The following is a 26,514-nucleotide window of genomic DNA, read 5'->3' as shown; positions in this document are numbered from 1 at the left end:
TCGCAAATAACCCCCTGCATGAATTCAATTCATCGTGACCTGGTTCCTCTCCTTCTTTGCCCGTAGTCGCACCCATAATTCCCCACTCCCTGCTAGGCCTCTATCGTCGGCCTCCTCCGCAATAACGTGGCTCCCCTGTTGGCTACCTCCGTCACCGCGGAAGCCACAAGAAGGCCACGTGCTCGGTCGCCCGAGATGGACAGCAAGGCGGTCGTACCAGCGTGAAGGGATGAGGGGAGGGTGGTGCTTCGGCTTGCGACCACCCTTCTTGGGTTTGTGCTTGTGTCCTTACCATTCTTGGACTTCTTTGGCGGTGGTGGCAAAAGGTGGTGGTGATATACCCTTAGCAAGATCTAGGGCGCTAAACAGGTGCAAGTCTAGCAAGAGGAACAATGAGAATGAGCTGGACGAGAAGCAAGAGGAGATGGTTGTGGTCAACAACAACGTACCCGAGTTTGGGAAAAATGAGGCGCCTCATAGCGACCACCCCAAGGCTTATGAGCGCTTGCTATGCTTCGCCTGACCAGCACTAGTGCCTCCATTGACAACGCACAGATGGTCGGGGTCCGTAGCGGTTAGTACGCACAAAATAGAGAACACTCACAAAATCCGTTGTCTTTCCCAAGAAGCGGTCAAAGGTCCTGAAACCTCACCAACAGATCAACCATCTCTGGCAGTGGCGGGGGAGCGGCCGTGAGCTGGGAGGACCGATTTTGGGTGCGGCTGCAGGGGGGGGGGGGGAGGATAGGGATCAAGTTGCGCAGGGGTTATGTGTGAAAATGCTGCAGTGGGATGGTGGGATCAGTTCGACTTCATTGGATGTAAAATCGGATAACTGACGGTTGTTGTTTGCATGTTTACACCTAGGACGTTGTTTGTACCAAAAATTTCATCGGAACTTGATAGGGTCGCTACACTGTGAGGTGATACTCTTGCAGAATGTGCAGCTCATGTGCCACACGATTTTGATCACTAGAAAGGTGCAATTTTTTATGAGGTAGACTCAGGCCAGCCCTAGAAGAGGGCAAATAGGGTGGCCATCATAGGCCTCCAAAATTCAGGGGGCTCTTCTATATAGGTATATATGTATATTATTTATGATCTAACAAAACAGAATAGTCTAAATTTCAATCGACTGGCAGACGTAGTTATATGATCATGCATGTGATATGGCCTTCGATCAGTCCAAAAGAAGCAGCTTTGCTGCTTTGGTTCTTTCGCAGCAGATTAGCAGCAACCCAAATTAGCAATCCTCTCGTGCATAGAGAAGTCGATGAGATCCCCTCCTCTCATGCAATCTTGCATGCTTTGTTTTATTGTGATTGGATTCAACGACGGACATAACGATATTAGCGACTCAGCGTAACCTTTAAGGGTCCTAATCGGTGACTCGGTGACTTGGCGATCGACACTCGCCATTTGTAGAAATAGAGAAGAAATTGTTTGGCAAGATTAAATGTCTAAAGAATGATTAATTGGTTTGACAACTTTATGCATTGAGAAGAAATTGATAGATGAGATTGATGTTGATAACATCATCGATGACTTCACATTTCGAATGTTAGAAAAGTTATTAAGATGATCTCTAGAAAGTATTTGAGGTGAGTATTTTTTTATATACTTTAAGTGTTTATCAAAAACAATTATTAATACACCAAATATTGTCTTTATAATATATATTAATTATTTTTTTTGATAATTTAATTAAATTAGCCTCTTTTTATTTTCACCTTAAACTACTAAAATCTCGGTAAAATTCTAAAATTAGACAACATACGCGACTGTATTTACCGAAATAGACAATATATCGTCGTATTTATAATTTTAGCATTCGTATTCGGTACTTCATTTACCGAAAATTGATTTTCGGTACATCGTACGTCGAAAATGCCATATTCGACACATAATGTGCCAAATATGATACTGTAGCACCGTATTCCGTAGACGGTGTGCTGAAAATAGGCTACATAAATAGTGTCGCGCATGAACAGTAACATTAGTACGTTTGAATTTTGCTTTCCCTCTTCTTCAAAACGGTGGCCTTCTGTTACTTCAAAAATTTTAAAACTTTTTTTACATGTTCCATAATTCATGTGCAACCCATTTTAATTATATTCACCAAAAAATCCTTTGTATATTTTAAACTAAAATTTCCAAAAAAAGGCTACTTTTATAAATTATAACAATTGTTAGTGTCTCAAATAAATTCCAAAAATCTATTAAAATTCACTAATATTCTTCTTATGTTATGGAATAATTTCTAAAATTATTCCTAGCCCTAGGTTATATGACGAAAAAGTGAGTTCCTTTGTAATGCTCTATTTATATGCATTACAAAGGAACTCATTTTTTCATCATATAACCTAGGGCTAGGAATAATTTTAGAAATTAGTCCATCACATAATAAGAATATTGGTGAATTTTTCTAGATTTTTGGGAATTTATTTGAGACACTAACAATTGTTACAAGTTATAAAAGTAGCCTTTTTTTGGAGAATTTTAGTTTAAAATATACAAAGGATTTTTTTGGTGAATATAATTAAAATGGGTTGCACATGAATTATGGAACATGTAAAAAAAGTTTTAAAATTTTTGAAGTAACAGAAGGCCACCGTTTTGAAGAAGAGGGAAAGCAAAATTCAAACGCACTAATGTTACTGTTCATGCGCGACACTGTTCATTTTAGCCCATTTTAGCATTTTTAACACACCATGCGCGACACTGTTCATTTTAGCCCATTTTTAACACACCATATGTCGAATACGGTGTTACAGTGCTATATTCGGTACACTGTGTGTTGAATATAGTATTTTTAAGGTACGATGTATCGAAAGTCAATTTTCGGTAAATAAAGTATCGAATACGAATGCTAAAATTGTAAATACGACGATATGTTGTCTATTTCGGTAAATATAGTTATGTATATTATCTAATTTTGTATTTTAGCCCTAAAATCTCAGGACCGGCCTGATAGAGTGAAGAAACAAAAGGAAACGCTAGCCACGATTTGGGCTAAAAGATGATGCAGCTTGCTGCTGGAATAAGCCACTTCTCCGTAAAATACGTGCCGGCCTTCTCTGCCTGATGTGTACAGCTCGTGACTGGCTTCTAGAAAAAAAAAAAGAAATATTCCAAGTCATGGGATAATATTCCTTCCGAAAACAATGTCAGGATCAGGAACGCTAATTAGCATTGTATCTTGTCATTGGAGAGTCTGAAATATAATTAGCATGGTGCTTTGCAGCTGGAGATGGAATGATATGATAGGTGGGCAGTCGAAATGGCAGTCTTATCAAGAGAGAGTGAGAAGCAAAAAAAGGAAGAACTGAACAATCATTGAGTGCCAGTTCACCTAATCGCTGACGAAGAAAAACTCATCAATCTCCGCTTGTCATTTCCTAGCGAAGTCACGGGTCTTGTCTGGTTCATTTTGAGTGAGTGACGCAAGATAATTGCAGCACCATATATTGCGTTGAGACCAACCTCACAATTGACGCCGCGAATGGAATATGCATACGAAACTAATCAACTAAACATCGTCATCCCCTTCCACACAAAAAATAAAATGAAAATGAAAATAGTGTGAAAGCTAAATTGAGATATGCTTGGGCTGTCTGAATTCCATCCATGACCATCAACCACATCAGTAGAAGACACCGTACGTACAAAACTGATGCTGAATTGCAAAACAACTCATCTTCTCACGTTTCGGGGTCATCTTTATTTCTTGAGGTTCCAACCTACCATATTCCAAAGTCAATGAAGGCTTCGTTTCAATTTCACCTCAATTCAACGTGCACACACAAATTGTACGGTTCCACATAAAATACTTATTACCTCGTTGTAAATGCACGCCATTTTGGACATGGGCGAGGTGTTCGGGATGTAACTTTAACCGTTATTTTTTATATAAAAATGATAATAAAAAATAAAAACTATTATAAAATGAAATTATTTTTCACACCAAACCCAGTTATACTTATTATCATATGACAAATCCATATAGGTTTTCTCATATCAATGATCGAAGTTTAAAAACTTTGACCACACGTTTTTTAACCTCACCCCCGTGAAGTTCATGTGAAGTCAGTTTAAAATTCGCGTGTTCTAAAGCGAGCCCGGAAGATGCGTGCAGATGATGTTACGTTGCGCTTAACATTTTGGCAGGACAGGTTGACCGGCGAATTAACGTGCGATCCACGCCGGACCTTCTCCGAGATTAACAAGGGTTCCACGTACGTTCTGACGACGGTGACGAAAGGGAGAAGAAAATCTACTCATACTCTGAGATTAAGATGGGTTGAAAGTGGCCGCCCAACAAACAAATCTTAGGCCGTACGTACTCTAGTCCTCCCCAGTTTCGTACCTTCTTGTCCTGCGCGTCCACGCCTTTAAAATCACCACTTAAACTGGTATCCCAAATATTTAAATCTTACTTCCTCCGTTTGAAAATACAATACGTATTTTATTTTAACTCGATCTTCAAAGTTAGATTTTAATTTTTTAATAAAATATATAGTTTATAGCTACCAACTAATATAGTATTTAAGAGTTTCAAAATATAAATCTAATTGTATAGTTTTTATATATTAAATATACTTATAAAATCAATATAGTGTTAAACCTTCATGTCCTCGCCTTTAAAATCGACCACTTATACTCGTATCCCCAAATATTAATCTTACTTGGTTGGTGACTATTTTAATTTTCTTCTATAGATTTTTAATTTTTTTTCCCTCAATGTACGATTCATCAAAAGAGCCACAGCATGACCTCGTAACACTCGGTGATAGAAAAGCAACAGAGACACTATTATTCACAGCTTCGATCGGAGCATGGCAGGGCGAAGCACTAGGCGTCGCTTCGAATCCCCGAATGGCGGCGCGGCGGAGCGCGCCTCCCTCCCTCCACACGGAGTATTTTTGTATCCGCATGGGGCGGTGCAAAGCAATTGCGTGCAAGAGAATAATCCATGGCTAATCCATCCATCCATCCATTAGTGTTATTTTAAGATTACAAGGTGACTAGTGCCATTGAACCGTACTTATAAAAGTATATATTGCCGTAGTGAAATGAGATCTCATCGCTCCATTTGGCCGCTTATCAGGGTGGAATCAAGGGGGGCTGGAGGGCTTCACCCCTACTACTTCGTAGCCATTGAAAACCCATGTGATCTTTCAATATTTTATTTTTATAGATGAGATGAGGTAGAAGAAAATGAAGAAGAAGAAAATAACAAGAGAGAGGTGGATGAGCTTTACTACGTGGTTCATCTGTATCCATCATGTCTAAAGGATTCTCGTTAAGGATTAAAATCTCTTTACGAAGGGATTTTCGTTCTTTTCAGTACTCTAATGATTTTTTTTCACAGTTCCAATCATAAAGGGATTCTTAAGGTCATTTTTTTCAGGACGGATTCTCTCTTCTTTTCTTTCACGAATCCCTTCGAAGGGAAGCTGTTGGAAATGAGAGAAAATAAAAGAAATAAGAACGGGAAAGAGAATCGAGAAGGGAACAAAATTAAGAAAATGGTTGAAGATGGACTAATAAACGTCTAAACCCCGTAACATTTGATAAACGCTATGACAAACTAAATTAAAGGTCTATTTATTTTAGTTTTAGAGTGTGAAAATCCAGTCCAGTTTATAGAATTCGTAAAAACTCATTTTCATCAGATTATGAATTATGAAATTTTGTAGTATAACTTGGTTTATAGACTGTGAGAATCAACTTTTATATTATAACTATTTGTTTTATCTTCTGTTTTTGAGCTATAATCTATAATCATAGTCAAAACAAACCAGGCCTAAACCATGCTTATCTCCATTTCTGATTCACCACTAGTAGTATAAAAGACCAACTCCCTTGCTCCCCTACCTCCTCATCACATACGAGCTAACCAGCTAACTCGATCCCACACAAAACGAGGAGACCACGTCCTGCTTTGAGCAGTGGTTGGTCCACCAACCCCAAGAAGAGCTCGCGAGGGAGCAGCAGCCATGGCGGCCACCAACCCATGAACAGAAGCCACGGCCACCAACCGATCCCTCCTCCAGCCGCGGCTGCACGGGCGATAGAGAAACGCACGGAGGTGCGCGTGGTCCTAGAGTGGAAGTCGAGAAACGCACTTGCCGCCGGCCATCAACGATGATGGTGATGGGCTACTTCCGGTCTCCCAAGTCCGCGTCGTCACCGACCAAGAAGGGCGGGAAGAAGGCGAAGAACGGCGGCGCGGCGCACGAGGAGGCGGGGCTCAGGGAGGCGCTGCTGGAGCAGCCGCCCGCGGCGGCGGAGGGCGTCGTGCCCAAAGGGTACTTCGCGGTGTACGTCGGGGAGGAGTCCCGGCGGTTCGTCGTGCCCACGGGGTACCTCCGGGAGCCGGCGTTCCGGGACCTCATGGAGCGCGCCGCCGACGAGTTCGGCTTCGAGCAGGCCGGCGGCCTGCGCGTGCCCTGCGCCGAGGAGGACTTCGAGGACCTCGTGCGCCGTCTCCAGCGCAAGGACGGCGGCGGCGCCGCGGCCGGCAAGGGGAAGAAGGCCATCAGGTTGTAGCAGCAGAATCATGCAGCCTTTGATCGCGTCGCGCGTAGAGAAGTTTAGATTTCTTCTTCTACAATTTGCTTGACGCGGTAGAAGAGAAGATGAGTGGCGGGTGCAGTTCATGTACAAAGTGCAAGCAAGCAGCCACATGCATGCATAGCATAGCTATATGCTTTGCATGGTGTGTTGATTCATTCACCGTCGGTTACGTGTAACTGTGGAAATTAGCAGAGCATATACAAAATTCCTGCGGGAATTGAAATATTTTATGTATACTCCTGTAAAATACACCAGTTGCAGCAGATCTAATCAATCTTTAATATCTATTCCAGTTGATCAAATAGTCACTGTGTAAAGTTGAACTTATTCCGTATTCAAAAAATACATTTAATCTCCTATTATTTGTCTTCTATATCTAGACATCCAATATTTACATTCCATACACTTTAAAAATATATTTGATATCGCATTATTTATCTTCAATGTCTAAACATTCAATATTTCTCTTCCATACATTTATTGTTGGGTTTTTCTAGAGAGTGTGCTGCCTCCTACACTTCGCTTACAATGATGGGTTTCTACACATAGTGTGCCGCCTCCTGCACTTCGTATACAGCGTTGGCTTTCTAGAGAGGGTGTGTCATCGCTCGCATGTCACCTCCACCGTCATCTACCATGAAGGTCAACTCCGTCACGCTATCTTTACACCAATATACTATGCGGGAATTTTTTTCATCCCCTCACAAATCGGTCACCATTTTGATCATCCTCACAACATTGCTATAAACGCCCACCTCTGGACGATGCGGTCATCTCCACCCTCCTATCCAGTGGCTTTGGACGATACAGTCATCTCCACCTTCCTGTCTAATTACTCGTCATTCTCTTCTCTTATGTAATTACATGATCGTATTATGAATTTCATGTATACAAATATCTCTTTTGTTATGCTATATTATTTTATTTCTTTAGATTGATAAATCTTGGATTGATTACACATGTGTAAAACATGTGCATGGTTGCTAGTTTAAGTACATATGAGATTCAAATAGAATTTCTACATTCCAAACATGCCTTAGGATATTTTTGTTTTTTTTTAATTTGGAATGATGGAGGCTAAACAAAATAAGGAGAAGTCCTCTATCAGGGGAGGAATTATAGTTCATGTTGTTCTTACAGAAACTGAGAAAAGGAAAGATTTGGGGGATTTATATTTTTTACATCTTCCAAGCTTTATTTATTTTGCTGGTTGGAGATCTGTGATGGGGCAGTGCGTCTGCATACTCACATTCATCAATTCAAAGCGATGGACTCATTACCTCTGTTCCATACTTCCACAAAAACTGAATATGGACTGTGCATTTGGAACATCACTAGTTAATGTAAATTGTTTGCTGAAAATAAAATAAAAAAGAAGGCTGGTTTATATAAATCGAACAACCATATAGCGTCTCTGGTCTGGATCTGAAGTGTTCATTACTTCATTCTGGAATGTACCATTGAGGAATGTCCGGAAGGTCACCATGATACATTTCAAATATGAATTTTTGCGCCACTAACTTGCAAGAACAGCAATGATACTAGTACTGTTTTTGTCCCTGAAGGTTGATTGTACTTTTCACTTTTCAGCATTGGGGAACACTAGATTCAGGTAGACTGCTGCAGGATAGGACAACGTAAGCACGACCATCTCAGAATAGACCAATCATTGTACTTCCTCAGAGAGAGTTTTCACCTGATGTGTCCTCAGTATCCTATGCAGAAACATGGTTCAGTTTCAGGTCCTACTTGGTTGTCCTAGCAGAACAGATACACTGGATCCTATGATACGTTTTTTTGACCGGAGAAACAGTAGGGGAGACTCTGCTGAGGTAAATTAATATATGTAAGAGAAAGAGAACTGTACAAGAAGACAGAAAAAGAAGAAAAAAAGAGGAATCAAACTAAACTAAACAAAATCAAGAATGCCCAAAACAAAGAGGCCAGAAAAAAGCCAGGAACGTAAGGAAGACTCCTTTAAGGAAGAGAAAGAATCCAGTCAAGGATCACATGTCTATTTTCCTCCTTTATTCTATGAGTTAGAAGCAAAATATCCTTCTTGAAATTCTTCTTCCAAAGAGCGAAGCTCGACTGTTTATGCTCAAAGATGAAGATATTTCTCTGTTTCCAAATATTCCATACTCCAATAATAAAGATTTCCACGAAGAAAGAGCAGCTGAAGGTATTTTTCGCTTGGATCAACATATCAAAGAAAGGCTTGGAGAAATCCTAATTAATATCAATGAAATTCCAACACCTCATACTGAAGTTACAACCAAAAAAGAGATAGAAAGCCGTTTCTTCAATTTGTAGTCTGCAAAGAACACAATTGTAATTTTCATTTTCCACTTTGAAGTTTTTCCTTTTCAAAATGTTCCTCGTGTTGAGTCTATCCATCAAGAGAAGCCAAGAAAAAACTCTAAGTTTGTTACAACATTTAGAGTCCTAGATCTATTTGAAAGGTTGATGAGGAGATATATGATTATAAGGTAAATTATAACATTTCTTGGATGAATATATCTGAGAACCCCATAAGTAGTGCCAAATATCCTTTGCATTTTCCTGTATTTATAGGTTTTGAATAAGTTCTTATAATTTAATATATTCATCATAGGCTTGAGCAGAAATATGAGTGTTAAACTGCCTTTCTATACTGTTATTTATCAGGAAATCAGCCACTGAGATGTTTTTGTTTTTTGCAAAGGAGAAAAGTCTTGAGAATTTTTCTTGTAACAGGTGATTGTTCCAAATGTCACCCTAGAACAACACTGTTTTTCCACAACCAAAAGAGCAAGCAGCAATTCCTCTGAACAAAACATTAAGCCTTAGGACATCTTTCCACCAAAAGGAGCCTTTTTCACTGGAGGCATGAGGTACCTGACCATTTTTGTAGTAAGAACCTCAAATCAGCTTAACCCATGGTAAGCCCTTTTGATTATAAAATTTATCCAGATGTTTGAGCAGAAGAGCACTGTTATGATTTCTGAGATTGACAACACCTAAACCTCCTTTGGATTTGGGTTTGCACACCTTTTTTCAAGCTACTAAAGGATTGCTTTTTGCATTAATATCAGACCTTCTCCGTAAGCAGTGTCTCATTGCTCTATCAATGTAATCAATCACAGCAGCAGGAATTTTCAGAGTACATATTGTATAAGTTGGGAGAGAAGAGATGACAGAATTGATTAGTTGCAGTCTGCCAGCATAAGAGAGAAGAGAAGATGTGGAATTTAATCTTCTTTCAGTCTGACTCATAAGAGGAGTAACGTTCAGTAGTACTTACATGGAAAGTTTAGTTAGTTCTGTTATCTGATTAAGATAGGTTGTTTCTACTGTAACTTCATACACTTAACAAAATGGACTTGATACATGCTGGTTTAGTAGCTCAGGATTCAGGTGCAGATGCCACTACCGGATTTTGATACTTTGCCGTGTGTCCAGGGCACACGGCAAAGCGCTAAAAACACTCGGCAAAGTGTTTGCCGAGTGTTACACTCGGCATAACACTGTCGGCATACACAGTGCCGGCAAACAGCTGTTTGCCGAGTGTTTTATATCGAGCACTCGGCAATCATATTTGCCGAGAGCCAAATACGACACTCGGCCAAAAAAAATGACCTAACGGCGCTAGGGCCTTAATGGCCTCTTTGCCGAGTGTCCGTGGAATACACTCGGCAAATCATGTCACGTTTGCCGAGTGTATTGGAGGGTACTCGGCAAAGTGAGTACAGAATAGCGCCGAGATAGCACTCTTTGCCGAGTGTATACACTCGGCAAACTGGCATCCAAAATGCCAGATTAAACAGCCTTGCGATACGTGTCATGTTTGCCGAGTGTAACACTCGGCATATCCTTGTTTGCCGAGTGTAACACTCGGCAAACTGTTCTATACCAGACGGCCAATTGATCCATACCAGATTCAAAACTGTCGCTGCAATTCAAAACAATTTATATATATCTCACAGATTACCACATTCATATAAACATCACATAAACCGTCGCATAAACATCGCAAGTGACATAAACATCACAAATTGTTGTGACAAGATAGCAAAATATAGTCCAAACAAAAAGAAAATATTGCAGGCCGTAACAGACTCCACACTTGATTACCACCTTAACCTGCATCAATCAAGGAGCAGAAACACTAAGTAAGAAGTATGCATTTGAAAGTAAACAGAAATGCTAAGTATGGATATGGGGTTACAAAAGTAAGTTTTCAAAGTGAGGAGAACAAACCAAAGTGAGGTGGAGTACCAATGTGCGAACCTCCAGCTCCAGGCGTATTCGATCCCTCTGATGGATACTGCACAAAGGAGGAGATAGTTAGCACAACATTCTATGGTTGTAGGGATGGCAATAATGGTGATTACAAGGTTATAAACTAACTCACAGGAGTGTGTGGAGCCTGTGGAGCAAGTGGACGAGAAGGGGTTGGCATCGGTGGTGGAGTTTGGCCCATTGCAGCATAAAGGGGCGTCATCATCGCATACCACTGGGATCGTTCTGCCGCCATCCTCTCCTCGAACGATCTCTCTAATTCGTGCCAGAGCCTCCTTTCTTCATCCAGCTGGGCCTACAGTATGTCATCGCAATCTCATCATCGTTCCAATGCAAAGCATGTAAAGATCGTGGAGGATGAATGAAATAGAACTAACCTGGATTTCGTTCATCGCAATCCGTGTAGGCTCTGGGCGAGGACGTATACCCGGACCTGAGCTCGTGCTCTGAGCTCTAAGCTGAGAGAGAGAGGGAGTGGTGGCCGTATCGAGTGTGCCATCGCCAATCCAGAACCGGCCATGTTTCTTGCCTCCTCCCGCCCTCATAACCACTTCCCCATCAAGATCATGCTCGCTCGGATCAAAGTCTGGGCCGTGGACCTCTTTTGCCATCAATGTGTATCCATCCAGGCGAGCCTTGACGTTCTCATTGCTGTACGCTGAGGCCGGGTCATTCGGGTCATATGCAACCCCGTGCATCGCCTTTGACTTATGGGCCAAAGCATAAGCCTTGAACTGGGAGAGAGGCTGACCATCATTTTTTGCCGACTGCAACAGAAAAGCAATAACATTTATAAAGGGGACGCCCGCACAGAAATTAAGGCGAACTGAGCTTGGGAACAACAGATGCTATTGCATACCCATCTAGCCGCGAAACTAGTCAGGCTGAGGTTGCCTTGATGGTGTGGCGCGCCAGGCATCAACAATCGCCTTTCCCGGCAAGCATTGTGACTCTCCTCCCACTCGGGAGCGCACCACTTCTCCACGATCATCGTCCAGCACAGAAGGTCTCCTGCGCACCACCCCGGAGGCACCTAAATAATCAAGTACATGATATATAAGAAGAAGAAATTAAGTGTTAGTAATCTAAGGAATAATAAGCTTTAATGTACTTTACCTGCAGGTATTGCTCTCGGGTCAGAGATATGGTCCTAGCGTCTTTTTTTGTCACCTTCGCTCCAAGGTGTTCCGCGTGAAATTTGATCACTACCTGGACGCGCGCCTCGTAGTGCATATCCTTAACAAGCTTCTTGGCAGCTTTGTCGACGACAGCAGCTGCCCTAGCCTCTAAGCCCGGCTCGCATCTAAAAAAATCCTGCATATAGACGCGACGGATCCAGTCATTAGTTAAATAATTTCCATGCGATTAGTATTGACTAATGTAGTACGAAAGAAACTTACCCACAGCTCGGCCTTCACCCGCTCGGCTCTATTGGGAAACACCCTTTCCTCCCGGTCACGGGCGTCCGGCGCGGCTGCATAATGGGCCCATGTGTATGCCGGTTCGGTTACTCCGCCCAAAGTAACCATGCCAGGGAACTTCTCCTTGATCAAAAGTCCAAGGATGCCGTTTACATGGCGTGAGTGGTCACCCTCTCCAACCCTCAGCCAGTTCCTGCACAAGTGTAAAGGCAATTTATTAGTATGTGTTGAAATATTGAAGATACAAAGGCAAAAAAATAGTGAGAGTAGAGAGAGCCATTTACTTCTCTCCATCTGGTCGAATGAGCGGGCATTTAGCCATTGGCACCGGTCGCCTCGGGAGGCTAGAAGGACCACGCAGCCACACACGAGAAGAAGTAGAGCTAGAGCTACCCCCCTGGTCAACCTGCTCCTCCTCTACCTGCTCCTCCTCATCCCCAGACTGAGTCGCAGCCGTAGGTATAGGCGAGTCAGACTCAGACTCAGTCGCACCTAGAGGCGACTCAGTCTCCTCCTCAACAGCAGGTATAGAAGGACCTCCTCCACCCCTGCCTCCGCCTCTTGGCCTTCCTGGAGGTCTTCCCCGGGGTCTCTTTCCGGACCCGTCACCTGCATCCGTGGCTTTCCCCGTCGCCTTTTTGTATAGCGACGTCAACTTCCTCATACCGCCCACCATGCTTCAATCACCTCCTATGAGAACGAGTAAAGACTTGCATATTTATAACCATAACTCTTTCAAACGGGAGACGCATAGGTTACGCAACATGCACATCCTAAACCCTAAATTAGCCAAAATTTAAAATTTCAGCGGCACCTCATTTGTAATAAATAGCAAAACTGACATAACAACACAACAACACAGGCATGACAAATATGGAGGATACAACCATCTAAAGACTAATTCATAACCCATTCCCCGGATAGTATTGCCACGAGGACCCCATATGATCTACTTCATGTGCTATCAGCAACACATGCCCACAAAGGGACGAAAGCTTATGAGCAGGTCACGGTTTTCCGATTCTTTGTTACAGAAATCTCTTTAATTGGTCATCATAGAATTCATGTAGATAGCAAGAAGAAAATTGACATTTATGTGATTTCATTTAAGTAGATGGTCAGACTGCTACTTTTCTGTTTATGGAACTGCGAACATGTAATCTGGGAAAAGTACACTCTGCTTATTTCTGTCTCTGCAGAACACCTGCTTATTGCCAAAGACTAATGTCGACGGAGTACCTTGCTATCTAGATGCTTGCTGTTTTTTTTTTTCATTTAGATAGGAAGAGGTAATACTGGATGGAGTATTTAATCTATTTCTAACAAATTGCAAGCTCGACATAATGCACTCGGCATACACGTAGGCACTCGGCATAGGCCTCGTTTCCGGTAGTGGCAGCAAAGAATGTAAGTACATGTTTTTTGGGAAATTGTAAGTACATGTTTTGAATAAAAGACAAGTGTATATCTCAACATCTATGCATATATTTATATATGTAACGGTGTTAAAGTTGTTTAAATATTACAAAAAAATAATCAGATCTAGAGGATGGCATGTTCTTAATTTATCTCCACAAAATGTCAAAACCATCTCATTTGAAAACAACTTTTAAAATATTTGGTGACTAATGATTTCTCTGATCCCTAAGTACTTTCAAATAATGATTTGTTGAATATTACTTGTTTTTCTTAGAACTGTTTGATACTTTCACGCCTAGTTTTCATGAATTAATGCTAGATTACAGACTATTGTATACCACCGTTCGCTTACCTAGAATACAATGATCGAGTTAGCCAATATCTTATTCAATAGATCGACCACAGCATCCATCTTCTTTTTTCTTTCCTTCAAAATTTTAATTAAGGTATACAAGTACATAAAACAATATATAGACTGCTCCAACTTAGTTGATGTCACTATATTGATTATTTATTTATTTATTTCAGTGGGCGCATTTTCCAAACATTCATTTTGGGCTAGGGCCCCATGAGTCCACCAGCAAGAACCTCAATGAAGCCATCGGTGCGGCAGGTCATCCCCAGAAAGTCCAAGATCTCTCCTGAGACCAACCTACATCAATCCTTGATTTCGTATTGTAAGTAATTTGAGAAAAATCTACCTTAATTCTGAACCGGTTTGTGAGTGCGTTCACATATAGATGAGTGAGAGTGATATCATGAAGTGAGAAATTACGACATATATGTACGAAAACGTGCTGCTAGCTACCATGAAAGACTGAATAAATATACCTGACCACCGTGTTGTTATTTAATTGTTGGAAATAAATTATCCCTTCTGCAAATTTTAGTATTTGTGTTGAACCTTCAAGGCTTCAATCATGCCAATCTTACAGATGCTCCAACCAGAACGTCTTAAACCCTGTGAGAATGACAAATATTATATCTATTTTTGGTGCAGCCATCTAAGAATGGAAAATATTATATTTATTCTAGTACAATGAAGTTTTTTTTATTACAACGTTGATGGCAATTGAACAAATAATTGGCAATTGAACAAACAATTGGTGTGCATGGAGAGGCCACATACCTTGCTGATTTGCAAGAGGTCGCAGTCGACAGAAGATCGCAGCCCTAGGGGGGCGGCGCGGGCGGGGCGGCAGCGGAGGAGGGGGAGCTGGCCGGCGCGGGGCGAGGCGGCGTCGGAGCGAGCCGGCGCGGGGCGGGCCTGGCCGGCGCGAGGCGGAGCGGGCCGGCGCGGAGCGGCGTCGGAGGGGGGCGGCGCGGGCGGGGCGGCGCGAGGCGACGTCGGGCGGCGGCGCGAGGCGGAGGAGGGGGACCTGGCCGGCGCGGGTCGACGCGGGGTGGCGCTGGCCGGCGCGAGGCGGAGCGGCCGGCGCGGAGCGGCGTCGGAGGGGGGCGGTGCGGGCAGGGCGGCGCGAGGCGGCGTCGGGCGGCGGCGTGAGGCGGGGCGGCAGCAGCGGAGGGGGATCTGGGAGGAGGGGGAGGGCAGCGGAGGATTGGGGCGCGGGAGGTGGCATTTGCGGCCGGGGAGAAGGAAATAAATTCTGAGATCTGTCCCCGCGCGCGGCCGGGGATGGGAAACCCTATATTCGTGAAATTGCCGAGTGTCTGTTTTTGCCGTGTGTCAAATCTAGAACACTCAGCAAAGCGCTTGTTTGCCGAGTGTAAACGCAAGAACACTCGGCAAACACCTGAATTTTTTTTTTTTGCTACAAATGCATTTAATGAATTAAAAATAGCAAACGGATCCCAAAAAATACTAGATTTTAACATCAAATATGCTATGTTGTATGTTGAGTGTAGAAAAAGTTTCAAGGTCAAACGACGATTGAACTGTCACTTCGGCTTCAAACCTGATCCGTTCCCTCTCGAAACAACGATTCTTCCTCGGAGATGCTTCAGTTTCTAAGCATCGTACATGATAACTTTTGCGAAACCTTCTCAAATTTTTATCACAGCCTCTACGTATCATTTCATGACACTATGGCAAGTCTCATGTTTTTCAGACTTCGTTTGTTTTTTTTAGAATTAGAAAACCAATAAGCTACATGTTGGTGGTCGAGTGTTGCCGCCCAGATGTTTCAAATTTCTTTTCATTTCTTGGGTAAGGCCTAAAAATAGACTCAACAACATGAATATGATTTTTCTACCCATTTTTATTCATTATTTCATGTACTTGCAGATCAAATTTGACTTATATCCATTAAAAGCCAGGAAATGCACTTAATGAATTAAAAATAGTAAACGGACCCAGAAAAATGCCAAAGTTTAACATGGAATATTCTATGTTGTATGTTGAGTGTAGAAAAAGTTTCAAGGTCAAACGATGATTCAACCATCACTTTGGCTTCAAACCTGATCCGTTCCCTCTCGAAATCACGATTCTTTTTCGGAGATGCTTCGGTTTCTAAGCATCGTATGTGACAACTTTTGCTTCTTCCACTTGGCAAGCATTAAAAATTCCTTCTTTGTCTGGATGACAGCTAGAATGATAGTATATAGCAGAGAAATTCCTTTTTTAAGGCAAGCAAGAAGAATTGTCATTCTCCTTTGTTTGTGAGCTCAGCTCATCACACGGTAGCATCTTTGACACATGTTTAGAGCACAACTGATTCCAAGGGCCACTCTCAGGAGTCCACATCTGCTGCATCTCAATCTTGAAGCACGACTGAATTCTAACTCCAAGTTCATAATAATATCATCCTTAAACCATACTGCAGTAGTACCGGAATCGATGTGTGGCGGCTCTTGGTCGGTTGTTATTACGAGAAAGAAAAGAGAACAAAAGGAAACCAAAAAGAAAATAAAGAAAAAAAATAGTTTGTCGAGTGCCTAATATCGGGCACTCGGCAAACATACATGTTTGCCGAGTGTCCGTTAGACGACACTCGGCAAAAGGGAGACTCGCCGTCAGCCGCCGAACGAAGGGACACGTGGCGCGTTGTTTGCCGAGTGCCCGAATTCGCCGAGTGTTTTTTTCTCTTTTTGCCGAGTGCTATTGTTTGCCGAGTGTTTTTTAATGAATTTACCGAGTGCCTAATTATTTGCCGAGTGCTTTCGTTAGGAACTCGGCGTAGGTAGCTGTTTGCTGAGTACCCGATATAATGCACTCGGCATACACGTAGACACTCGATATAGGCCTCGTTTCCGGTAGTGTGCAGAGATTCACAGAGTATCCCCTCAAGTGTTGTTGATGTGAAGCCAGGTGCGCTTGCCATGTGAATATGTACTATAATATTCTTTTCTTTCTGTTATTAACATCATATGGAGTACGATGGTTAAGAATATGCCAATAGTTCCTCCAAAAAAATGCCAATAGCAACACCTATTTTTTATATAAAATAGAAACTTGTTTAAGCCTCTTTACCGTGAGATACAAGTAGCCTGGTTTATTATTATATCATATCAGCCATAAAATAAAATTTTAATAAAACAAATAATATGTCACATGATGTATGAAATATCATCCAACCCACATCATATTGCTAAACTGCTATCTATTTTTGGCAAAGAACTCTATGTCGACCACCTCCAAATACTATGCAGTGTGAACTACTTCTAATCTACCATCTAAACTCTATCTAAATTGAGGTGCAGACTTGCAGTACTATGCAATGGGACATCTGAAATATTATAACAGCTGCTTGGTTTCAGTTTCTGCCATTGGTCAGTTGCTTAGTTTCAGTTTCTCTCTCAATGAAAATGTGAGTAACAGAAATGCACTGCCAATAAGTTGTGAAAAAAGAAAAAGCTAGCAGCAGAAGAACAACAAGATCAGAGCCTTAATTAGTTTGTCTTACACTAGATCCTTGTTGTGAACAAGAAAAAAACAACCCTTCATCTCCTCCTGTTGTTGTACAAATTACAGATCTCATCATCCTGTGCAACCTCTTCTCCTTTCTTCGGAAAAAAAATCAAGAAGAAAGAAAGAACCAACCAAGAAAGGAGCGAGGAAAAAAGAAGCAAGAAAGAACCGCCACTCCTTCACAGAATCAGAGCAGAGCATTCAGACGTCAGGCCTGCTTTCATGGCGTCATCTGCACAAGATCTCGGTCTCGGAGGAGCAGGAGCGCCGGCACATGTCGGCAGCCTCCTTCTTCCTGCCCTGGACGAGCCGGAGGATGCCCTCGAAGACCTCAACGTCGCAGGGGATCCGGAGCGCGCCCTCGTGGCGGAACCCGAACTCCTCCTCGGCCTCCCGGAGCAGCTCCACGAACGCCCAGTGGCCCAGGTACTCGGTGGGGATCACAAACCGCCGCATCTCCTCGCCGACGTACACCGCGAAGGAGCCCCGGGGCACGCTGCTCTTGCCGTTCCTGCCCGACGACGACGGCGACACCGTGGCCAGCTTCTTCCACTTCTTGAGCAGCTGCTGCAGCCGCACGGCGTCCCTGCTCTTGTTGCTCGCCCGGCCACCCTGCTGCTGCAGTTGCTCCTCCATTGCTGATGAGCACCGCACTGATGTCGTTGAAGATTGCTTGATGTGTTCTGGGTCTGGTTGGTGTGAAGAACTGAGAATGAGGTGAGAGTATATAGGAGAAGCTTGGAGGAGGGAGGGATGACCTCGGGGTGTGAGCCTCAGCAACCTGCTCGTGACTTCTGAGCCTCTCTTGTTAGTTTAAGTGTTCAAATCGATGGAGGTTGGTTCAATGATTAGTTTTCGGTAAAGGAGCCCTGCTGCCTTTTTTATCGACAAATTGATCTCCATACAATGCTCTTTCTTTTTACATCCATTACTTTTTTCTTTGCCATTTTAGAATTTGTGCACTCAAATTTGAGAAACTTTTACCACTGGCGTGAACTGAAGTATCTATAGTTTCCGTAGTACCGGTGCATTTTTTATAAGGCTGTCGCTATATTTCAACCGGCTGATTTTTTTTCTTTTTTTTATGATGGTTTTAGGTTGTTGGATGCTTACAACCGTCTTTAACCTCTTGACACCCTCGTCTTCTAATATCGCCTCTTATCGGTGTAAAGAATAAGGGGGTGTCTTATCAGGGGTCCACACCGGCAAATGCCTGTTGACAGTTGATATTATCAACACCGTAGCCCCACCGCGCGACCAGGCGGGACTCGCGCAATCAGTCCTCTGATCACAGAAAGAAACTCCGTGACCAGCAAGGAAACTCCGTGACCAGCCCTTACTGGTCACGGGATAGGTACTTACATAACTAGTCTAATCTCATTTAATGCTATCCTCACAAGCGAGCGTGTGACGCGCGATGGCGAGACAAGACGTATCGATCGACTGGAGTAGGGCAAACCTGCCTATCCTTCGTCATCATAGGCTAGAAGTAGTTAGTTCCATCAGTGTTAGGCCAGTCTCAGGGTTTGACATAGTCTGTTTGTATGTACCTCTCTCTTCCTATTATATAAAGAGAGGAGGACCGGGTTTGTAAAGGAGGGAACGGATTCAGGAATAAGTTCATCCAAGTCATAAGAAAATGCACAGGACGTAAGTCAGTTATCCCATGGGAGGCCTGAACCTGGATAATTTCCTGTGTTCTTGAGTTCCCTTCGACACACACACACATACACACACATCCACCGAAAACGCTGATCATGCGTCCATCGTCCGGTACACCTTGGAAACATTGTTAGCGATTAACCCTCGACAGCTCTACTCCCCCGCTTCCCACCTACCTCCACCAGTCTCTGATGGCGCTCTCTCCACCACACTAACCTGGCTCTGCCAGACCGTCTCCACTTGCCCCAGCACCAGCACCGCCCACCAGCTATCCTCTACTGCCCATGGCCCCTGCCTCACCACGACCTTCCTCTAAGCCTGCCACCCACTGAGAAGCCGCCACCAACCTCGATATTATTCATATCGATTTTTATATAGCTATTGTTCATATTGGTAATATAGCTATTGTGTGATTTTATTTCATATAGCTATTGTCCAACCAGGATACACTAATAAAAATGATTGCCGTCGTATTCAAAGAGAAACATTTTCCCGAAACAAAATGACAAATTCTGGGTAGAATTCTCAAAACTGTATTAGTTATTCCCACAAGACACTAGCAGAGCTTAATGGAGACCATGGGTGGCCTTGGCCCCTCCTTGTCATTAAAAAACACTTAGTAATGCACTTATATTTCAGTAAATATATATTTATAAAGTAATAAATTAGTTTTTTACATAAGTTTGTTGATGAATCTTTTGAACCGGCCCCCTCTTAATTTTTGTTGAAGCTCCACCACTGCCGCAAGTCGCCATCGATGTTTCTCTAATAAGATGTTAGACATTGTAAGTATGTATAATTTATAGTACATATTCTTGTATCATTAAATTTCATGTCTAACTTATTTCTTATCTAGAATGGAGATACAGACATGCAAAAATAATGGTGATCAAGCAATGAGATTCGTCAACCTGAGACTTGTAAACTAGGAACCTGTTAAAACAAAGCCGAAGGTTATTGAGAGTACATATTCAAGGCTACGCTCAAGCAAGAATACAAGAGATTTTTACTTTTATCATACAACTTTAAGTATGTGTTTGACTACCTGCTTGTTTTGCTATTTATGCACATAGTACTACAGAAAAGGTCATCATTGCCCGTTTAAAATTGACATTACTGCCGGTTTTAAATCGGCAATGAATAAGTGGCAGTGATAATCCAAGATTATCACTCCCTGTTTGTGATACAATTTATCACTGTCGGTTTTTGATCTCATTCTGATCGATTTGTATGCTTATCACCACCGATTCTATCTATGAACTGGCAATGATACTCAATACAAGATAAAAGAATAAAAATAAAAATAAACATTCATGCATTAATTTAAAGGACATTAGCATTACTAATGATTGTATTAATATAGTTTATACTAATTACAGCAAAAGCTACCGTCATGCAGGCAACTGCGTAAAACTCTAACACGTGTGTTGACTAACCTAGCTAACTAGCTAGTAGTCATGCTTGAGTTAAAACTCTACCCACTAACGGAAGTCCGTGGCCTCATCGTCGTTATCGGTGTGAGGAATCGTCCAAATAGTATTCCAATTAATCATCAGGAGGAACATTTGCTTAATCACAACCTCAATGATTAACTGGAATAACATTCTGATAGTCCCGATACGTGTTTGGTGCCTAAGATCAGAACACATGCCTTTCTAACATATAACATCACAAAAAAGCTTAAGAAAGAGTGAGTAAATAACATTAGATTACAAGTTCTTAAGCATTCAACAATTTACAACAATTTACACAAAAAGTTAGACCATACGTAGTGGAAATAAAACTATAGACAACAAAAGAAGAGTGGAGCCATATGCCCTTAGGTTCCTCCTTAAAAGCTTTGCCACTCGAGAGTAGTTACCTACTCAGGCCCGCCACCAACATCGGCAGGCGTGAAGTAGCCAAACACTACCTCTTCCTCGCCAGCAGAACTTGAAAAGGCAGCGTGAGTACGAAGGTACTCGCAAGACTTTATCCATATATATCACATATAAATAGCCCGACTCCAAGGATTGTGCATTGAGCTATTAGCAAGAAAAGGTCACATGATTATGTAGAACATATACTAACATATATTCTTGACAAACATATTAGTCCCAATGAGTATGTTGTTATTAATCATCAAAATCACAATCATGGTCTAATACGGCCATTTTTGCTACACATAACTTAACAATTTAGACTTCACAATTCAATCAAATAGTGCAATATGCCTAGATGCTTCCCTTTCTGCTCTGGGGTTTGCTTGATACTTCCCGCACAACACTCGCGAAACTCCGAGAGATTGGCGTCACCTTCACTCGCTTGGATTGTCGGCGCAACGCTCTAAACGGAATAAGAATCCATTGCATAAATAATAAACGATGGAAAAATATGCACATGATGAATGCTTGAATAATACTAGAGTGTCGTGCTTCAAAAATATTTGTAAAATATCACTAAGTGATTAGGGTTTTGAAGTTTGAAACCCCGGATAAGCTAACCTAAGTCCATCTAGGTTCTAGAGTCTAGCGGTCAGACCGCCAGCGTGCAGAAGGTTTTGGTCTCTGGCGGCCAGACTGCAGGCATACTGGTGGTCAGACTGCTGTATAGCGGTCATACCGGCCCTAGTAGTGGCCTGACCCCTGTATAGGGTTTTTAACTCGAATTCTCCAGCCCTAATTGGCGGTCAGACCGGACCTATCGATGATCAGACCGCCAGACCTTGTCGGCAACTCTTTTGCAGGGTTACGGGCGAGGACTCCGGCGAAACCTTCGACGATGAAGGGTATTAAATGCTCTATGGGACTAGTGGAGTGTTTCTAAAGTGATTTGGACAATATTCACCGAGCTAAACTCAAAATATCCCCATGGATTGGATCTAGGCTAGGTTGAATTTGGGTCTAAACGACATGAGGGTTAGATCGAGCTTGAAAACAACTGGGAAATGGTAGGGGATGCCTCACCTTAATGTATGACAGCTTCCTAGTGGATCGATCCACTCCGAAGAAGCTCCGGTTTAGAGATTGGGCTCTGGAGTGGCGTGCGGACTTGAGGTTGGATGAGCGTGCCTCCTGCGAGGGAGAAGAGGGGAGGAGCTCGGGGAAGTCCCCTGGAAGCTTGGGGAGTTTTCCACCGTCGATCTCAGGTCGTTGTGGATGTTGAGGTGGAGTTCTCCTTCTCTCTCTAAGGTCAGGTGGGGAAGAGAGTGAGGGAGTGAGTATGAGAGAGAGAGAAAGGGAGAGTAAGAAAGAGTGATCGATTCACTTAAGTCGAGCCTCTGCGCTCTGTCGGTCAGACCGTCCGATGCTCCTGGTCAAACTGCGGTAAGTCTACGTGGCAAGCCCACGTGGCTGCACACCTGGCGGTCAGACCGCAGGTAAGCCCGGTCAGAGCACAAGGGTTGTTTTTTCTGAATTTTCCTAAGTGTCCCCTTATCTTCACTCTCCACCTTTTTCTAAGTATTTGGGGCTTCTCCAAAGTGCTCTAAACCATCTCTAAAGTACTTGAAACACATTTCGACTACACTCGATAAACAAATATGTATAATTACATACGATGATGATCATACACGCTTAATTACATAATTAGCATTTTGGGACGTGACAATCAACATCGTCCTCGTTGCTGCCATTGGTGTCCTCCTCGTCATCGCTGTCATCGTCGGCACCGGCGTCATCTTCCTCCTCATCCTCCTCCGATGACGATGACGACGATGAGCTCATCCGAGCCTTCTTGGCCCTCGGTGGCTCATTGATGAACTCATCCCACACCTCGTTGTCCAGGGATCTTGACGAAATGCCAAAATCAAACGAGGTGGACGGGTCCTCCTCCCCCCCCCCCCCCCGGACAAGGTCGTAGGTGTGGGAGGCAATCTCAGAGAGGGCGCTGGAGGCGGCAATGGATCCTTATGGATCACGCGGGGGAGGTGGAGGTGGCCGGTGATGGGAGAGAGAGAGAGAGAGAGAGAGAGAGAGAGAGAGAGAGCGTGCAAGAGCGAGCGAGCGTGCAGAGTGAAAGAGTGAGCAAAGATCGCTCACATTTAAAGTCGCACGCGTGAAGACGTAAGGATTTTGAGTATTACTACCGGTTCGTAAATCCAACCGGCAGTGATAGCCATTATCACTGTCGGTTATTGTTTGTACATCTTTTGATGAGCTAATATCACTGTCGGTTCGTATTACTAATCGGCAGAGTTAATCACTATCACAGTCGATTCTTGCTGGCTCAGCTTTTTATATGTGGCCGAAGCTTACGAATAGGTAGTGATATGTTATCACTGATAGTTATTTTTTAACCGGCAGTGAAGACATAGCATGGATAACCTTTTCTGTGGTAGTGACAACATGATGTTAGGACTAATTGGCTATACACTACCGGAGACAGCTTCTTTGCCGAGTGCCTCAGGCACTCGGCAAAGGACGATATACACTCGGCAAAGGCTTTGCCGAGTGCTACACTCGGCAAAGGACGCTCGGTAAAAAATTTGTCGGCAAAGACCTCTTTGCCGAGTGCACTTTATCGGGCACTCGGCAAAGGCTTTGCCGAGTGCAATGCCATGACACTCGGCAAACAGGCCATCTTTGCCGAGTGCCTGTGAATCAAACACTCGGCAAACAGGACATCTTTGCCGAGTGCCTCACCTTGGCTCTCGGCAAAGCGGAGGCCTCTTTGCCGAGTGCCTTACCATGGCTCTCGGCAAAGCGGAGGCCTCTTTGCCGAGTGTCATGGCCATTGCACTCGGCAAAGTGACTGAAAACAGCCTTTTTTATTTGTTTTTGACATCCCATCCAAACAAACAGATATATATATATATATAACAAACATCACCAACATCACATATATATCATCAACAGCACATACATATCACCAACACCACATATATATCACAAACATCACATGTCTCACAATATATAACAAATAAGTTCACAAGTAATCCAAGTGCTCCATCATCTACAACCATAATTGCAAATAGAAGTACCATTAACAACTACAAGTATCATCACCAAGATGGTCAATGAAACTGATTTGGTGAATGATTCGCTGAAGCATGAGGATCGTTCGATGCCGCCGATTGATTCTGCACAAAGGAGAAGAGATTGCATGTGTGAGACAAAATAAATATATACCATACATGAATAAAATTTTCATACTCCACTAGGTTTGACCGTAAGCATGAACATACAAACTAAAACATTTATACTCACAGGAGTAGAATAGTGAGGAGGTGGAGGTGGAGGTGGAGCGAATAGCGAAGGTGGCGGAGTCACACCCGTAGCGGCGCCAATGTACTGAAGAATCTCCACCATCCTCCGCTGATCGGCCTCCATCGTCGCCTGCATTTGCTCCCGTATCCTCCTCTCTTGTTCCAGCTGGGCCTACAATATATTCACCCTAATGTTACAATAATGCAAAGGAAAGGTATGAAAAAACCAATGAACGACGAATAAACCAGAAATAACCTCGAGTGCCTCCACCCGGTGGTGTGAAGTGTCCTTCCGAGGTCGTATGGCCGGGCTCGTGCTCGTGCTGCTTGCTCGAATCTGGGAGAGACTGGGAGTAGCGGCCGAGTCGATTGCGCCGTCGCCAATCCAGTATCGCCCATGCTTCTTGCCTCCTCCCACCCTCATGACGACTTCTCCATCAAGGTCCTCGGTGCTCGGATCGTACTCTGGCCCATGGACCTCCCTTGCCATCGATGTGTACTCACTAAGGCGGTTGTGGACGGTCGCATTGCTGTACGCCTCGGGCCCGTCCTCCGGGTTGTAGTCGACGTCGGACGTCGCCTTGCCCTTGTGGGCCATAGCAAATGCCTTGAAGATGGAGCAAGGCTGGCCACCATGTGACGCCGACTGCGAGAAAAACAGCAAGATGATTAGAAATCATGCAGAATTGAGCGTTAGAATAAATAAATGAATTCGCGTACCCATGTTTCTGCGTATCCGCTGAGGTTGCGGCTGCCTTGATGGTGTGCTACACCTGGCATCATCAAACGCCGCTCCCGGCACAAGTTGTGCGTCTCCTCCCACTCGCGTGAGCACCACTTGTCCACCATCTGTTCCCAGCACTGGGGATGCGCGGCGCACCAATAAGGAATCATCTACAGGCCATCAAGATGAAATTAAGCCTACTTAATCTCAAAAGGAATCAGTATTAATGTTCTGTATTTACCTGCAGGTACTGGTCCCGGGTCAGCGTCATGGTTCTTGCGTCCCTTTTGGTGACCTTCGTTCCAATGACGGTCCCGTGGTAAGTTACGACGGCCTGGATGCGCGCCTCGTAATGCATGTCCACGACGAGTTTTTTGCAGCATTTGGTAGCCACCGCATCCGCCCTGGCCTCATGTCCGTCCTGGCATCTAAAGAAATCCTGCATACAAACACGATGTATCCATTCATTATTTAAAGAATGTCCAATAAATACGATGTATTGAGGAATGTAGTGCGAGGAAGACTTACCCATAGCTCTTGCTTCACCCGCTCCGCCTTGTTGTTGAATACCCTGTGGGCCCGATCTGCAGCATCGGGGGCGGCGGCGTAGTGGTCAAACGAGTAGGCCGGCCCCGTCACTCCGGCGTACTCAACCAGGCCAGGGAAGTGCTCCTTGCACAGAAGACCGAGGATGCCATTGACTTGGCGTGTGTGAGCACCTCCACTCGCCACAATCGTCCAGTTCCTGCCCAAGTGATTAACAATCGTCCAATTTCTATTTTGATATTCAACATATCATATAAAGTAGTGATAACATCTAAAGTTACTTACTTTTCCCCCTCGGGTCGAATCAGCGGGCGTCTCTCACGAGGTATCGGTCGCTGAGGGAGGCTCGCGGGACCTCGCAAGTAGACGCTGGACGAACTAGAGGAAGCGGAACCCCCTGCTGTCGCCTCCTCCAGCGCGTCCTCCTGCGCCTCCTCCTGCGCGTCCTCCTGCGCCTCCTCCTGCGCGTCCTCCTGCGCCTCCTCGGCGTCCTCCTGGGGCACCTGCTCCTCCTCCTCCTCCTCACGCGACGACTCCCTCCTGCGGCTGCTCCTCCTTGTCCTTCGGTACAAGGACGTTAGCTTCCTCATCCCACCGCCCACCATCTTTGTTCAATCACCTGCAATTAAAAAGAGTAAACCAATAAGCACAGATAAACAAGAAGTACTTAGAAAGAGATGCAAAATAAACAAAACGTAATTACAAAATAACATAGTATTACATGTATTAGAAATAATCTTCATGATCGGGATTAGCTGGATCATAAGTCTCATCATCACTATCAATCATGTCGAAATAATCAACACTATCCGAATGAGCAATGTTGCCA

At 43.7% G+C, this 26,514-nt stretch overlaps 3 protein-coding genes across 4 annotated transcripts; 1 reads left to right on the top strand and 2 right to left on the bottom strand.

Moving 5' to 3' along the window:
• Window positions 1–5,898: 5,898 nt before the first annotated feature.
• On the top strand, window positions 5,899–6,842 carry LOC133926018 (auxin-induced protein 6B-like). Its single transcript, XM_062371749.1, has one exon. The coding sequence runs from the start codon at window positions 6,148–6,150 to the stop codon at window positions 6,550–6,552; it is 405 nt and encodes a 134-aa protein (XP_062227733.1). The 5' UTR covers window positions 5,899–6,147; the 3' UTR covers window positions 6,553–6,842.
• Window positions 6,843–10,620: 3,778 nt separating this feature from the next.
• On the bottom strand, window positions 10,621–11,426 carry LOC133926017 (uncharacterized). Of its 2 annotated transcripts, none has more exons than XM_062371748.1 (4): window positions 11,238–11,426; window positions 10,973–11,155; window positions 10,837–10,885; window positions 10,621–10,701 (listed from the first exon to the last, which is right to left on the bottom strand). In XM_062371748.1, the coding sequence occupies exons 1-4, from the start codon at window positions 11,403–11,405 to the stop codon at window positions 10,697–10,699; spliced, it is 405 nt and encodes a 134-aa protein (XP_062227732.1). In that variant the 5' UTR covers window positions 11,406–11,426; the 3' UTR covers window positions 10,621–10,696. The 2 variants fall into 2 exon arrangements, with proteins under 2 accessions (XP_062227732.1, XP_062227731.1); XM_062371747.1 differs by having other exon boundaries at window positions 10,819–10,885; window positions 11,238–11,425.
• Window positions 11,427–17,212: 5,786 nt separating this feature from the next.
• LOC133926015 (auxin-induced protein 6B-like) lies at window positions 17,213–18,353 on the bottom strand. Its single transcript, XM_062371746.1, has one exon. The coding sequence runs from the start codon at window positions 18,202–18,204 to the stop codon at window positions 17,797–17,799; it is 408 nt and encodes a 135-aa protein (XP_062227730.1). The 5' UTR covers window positions 18,205–18,353; the 3' UTR covers window positions 17,213–17,796.
• Window positions 18,354–26,514: the final 8,161 nt, after the last annotated feature.

Source organism: Phragmites australis, chromosome 8 (genome assembly GCF_958298935.1).
Source record: "Phragmites australis chromosome 8, lpPhrAust1.1, whole genome shotgun sequence".
Lineage (NCBI taxonomy): Eukaryota > Viridiplantae > Streptophyta > Magnoliopsida > Poales > Poaceae > Phragmites > Phragmites australis.
Note: the sequence above shows the minus strand (reverse complement) of the source record. Positions and strands in the feature narration are given on the sequence as shown.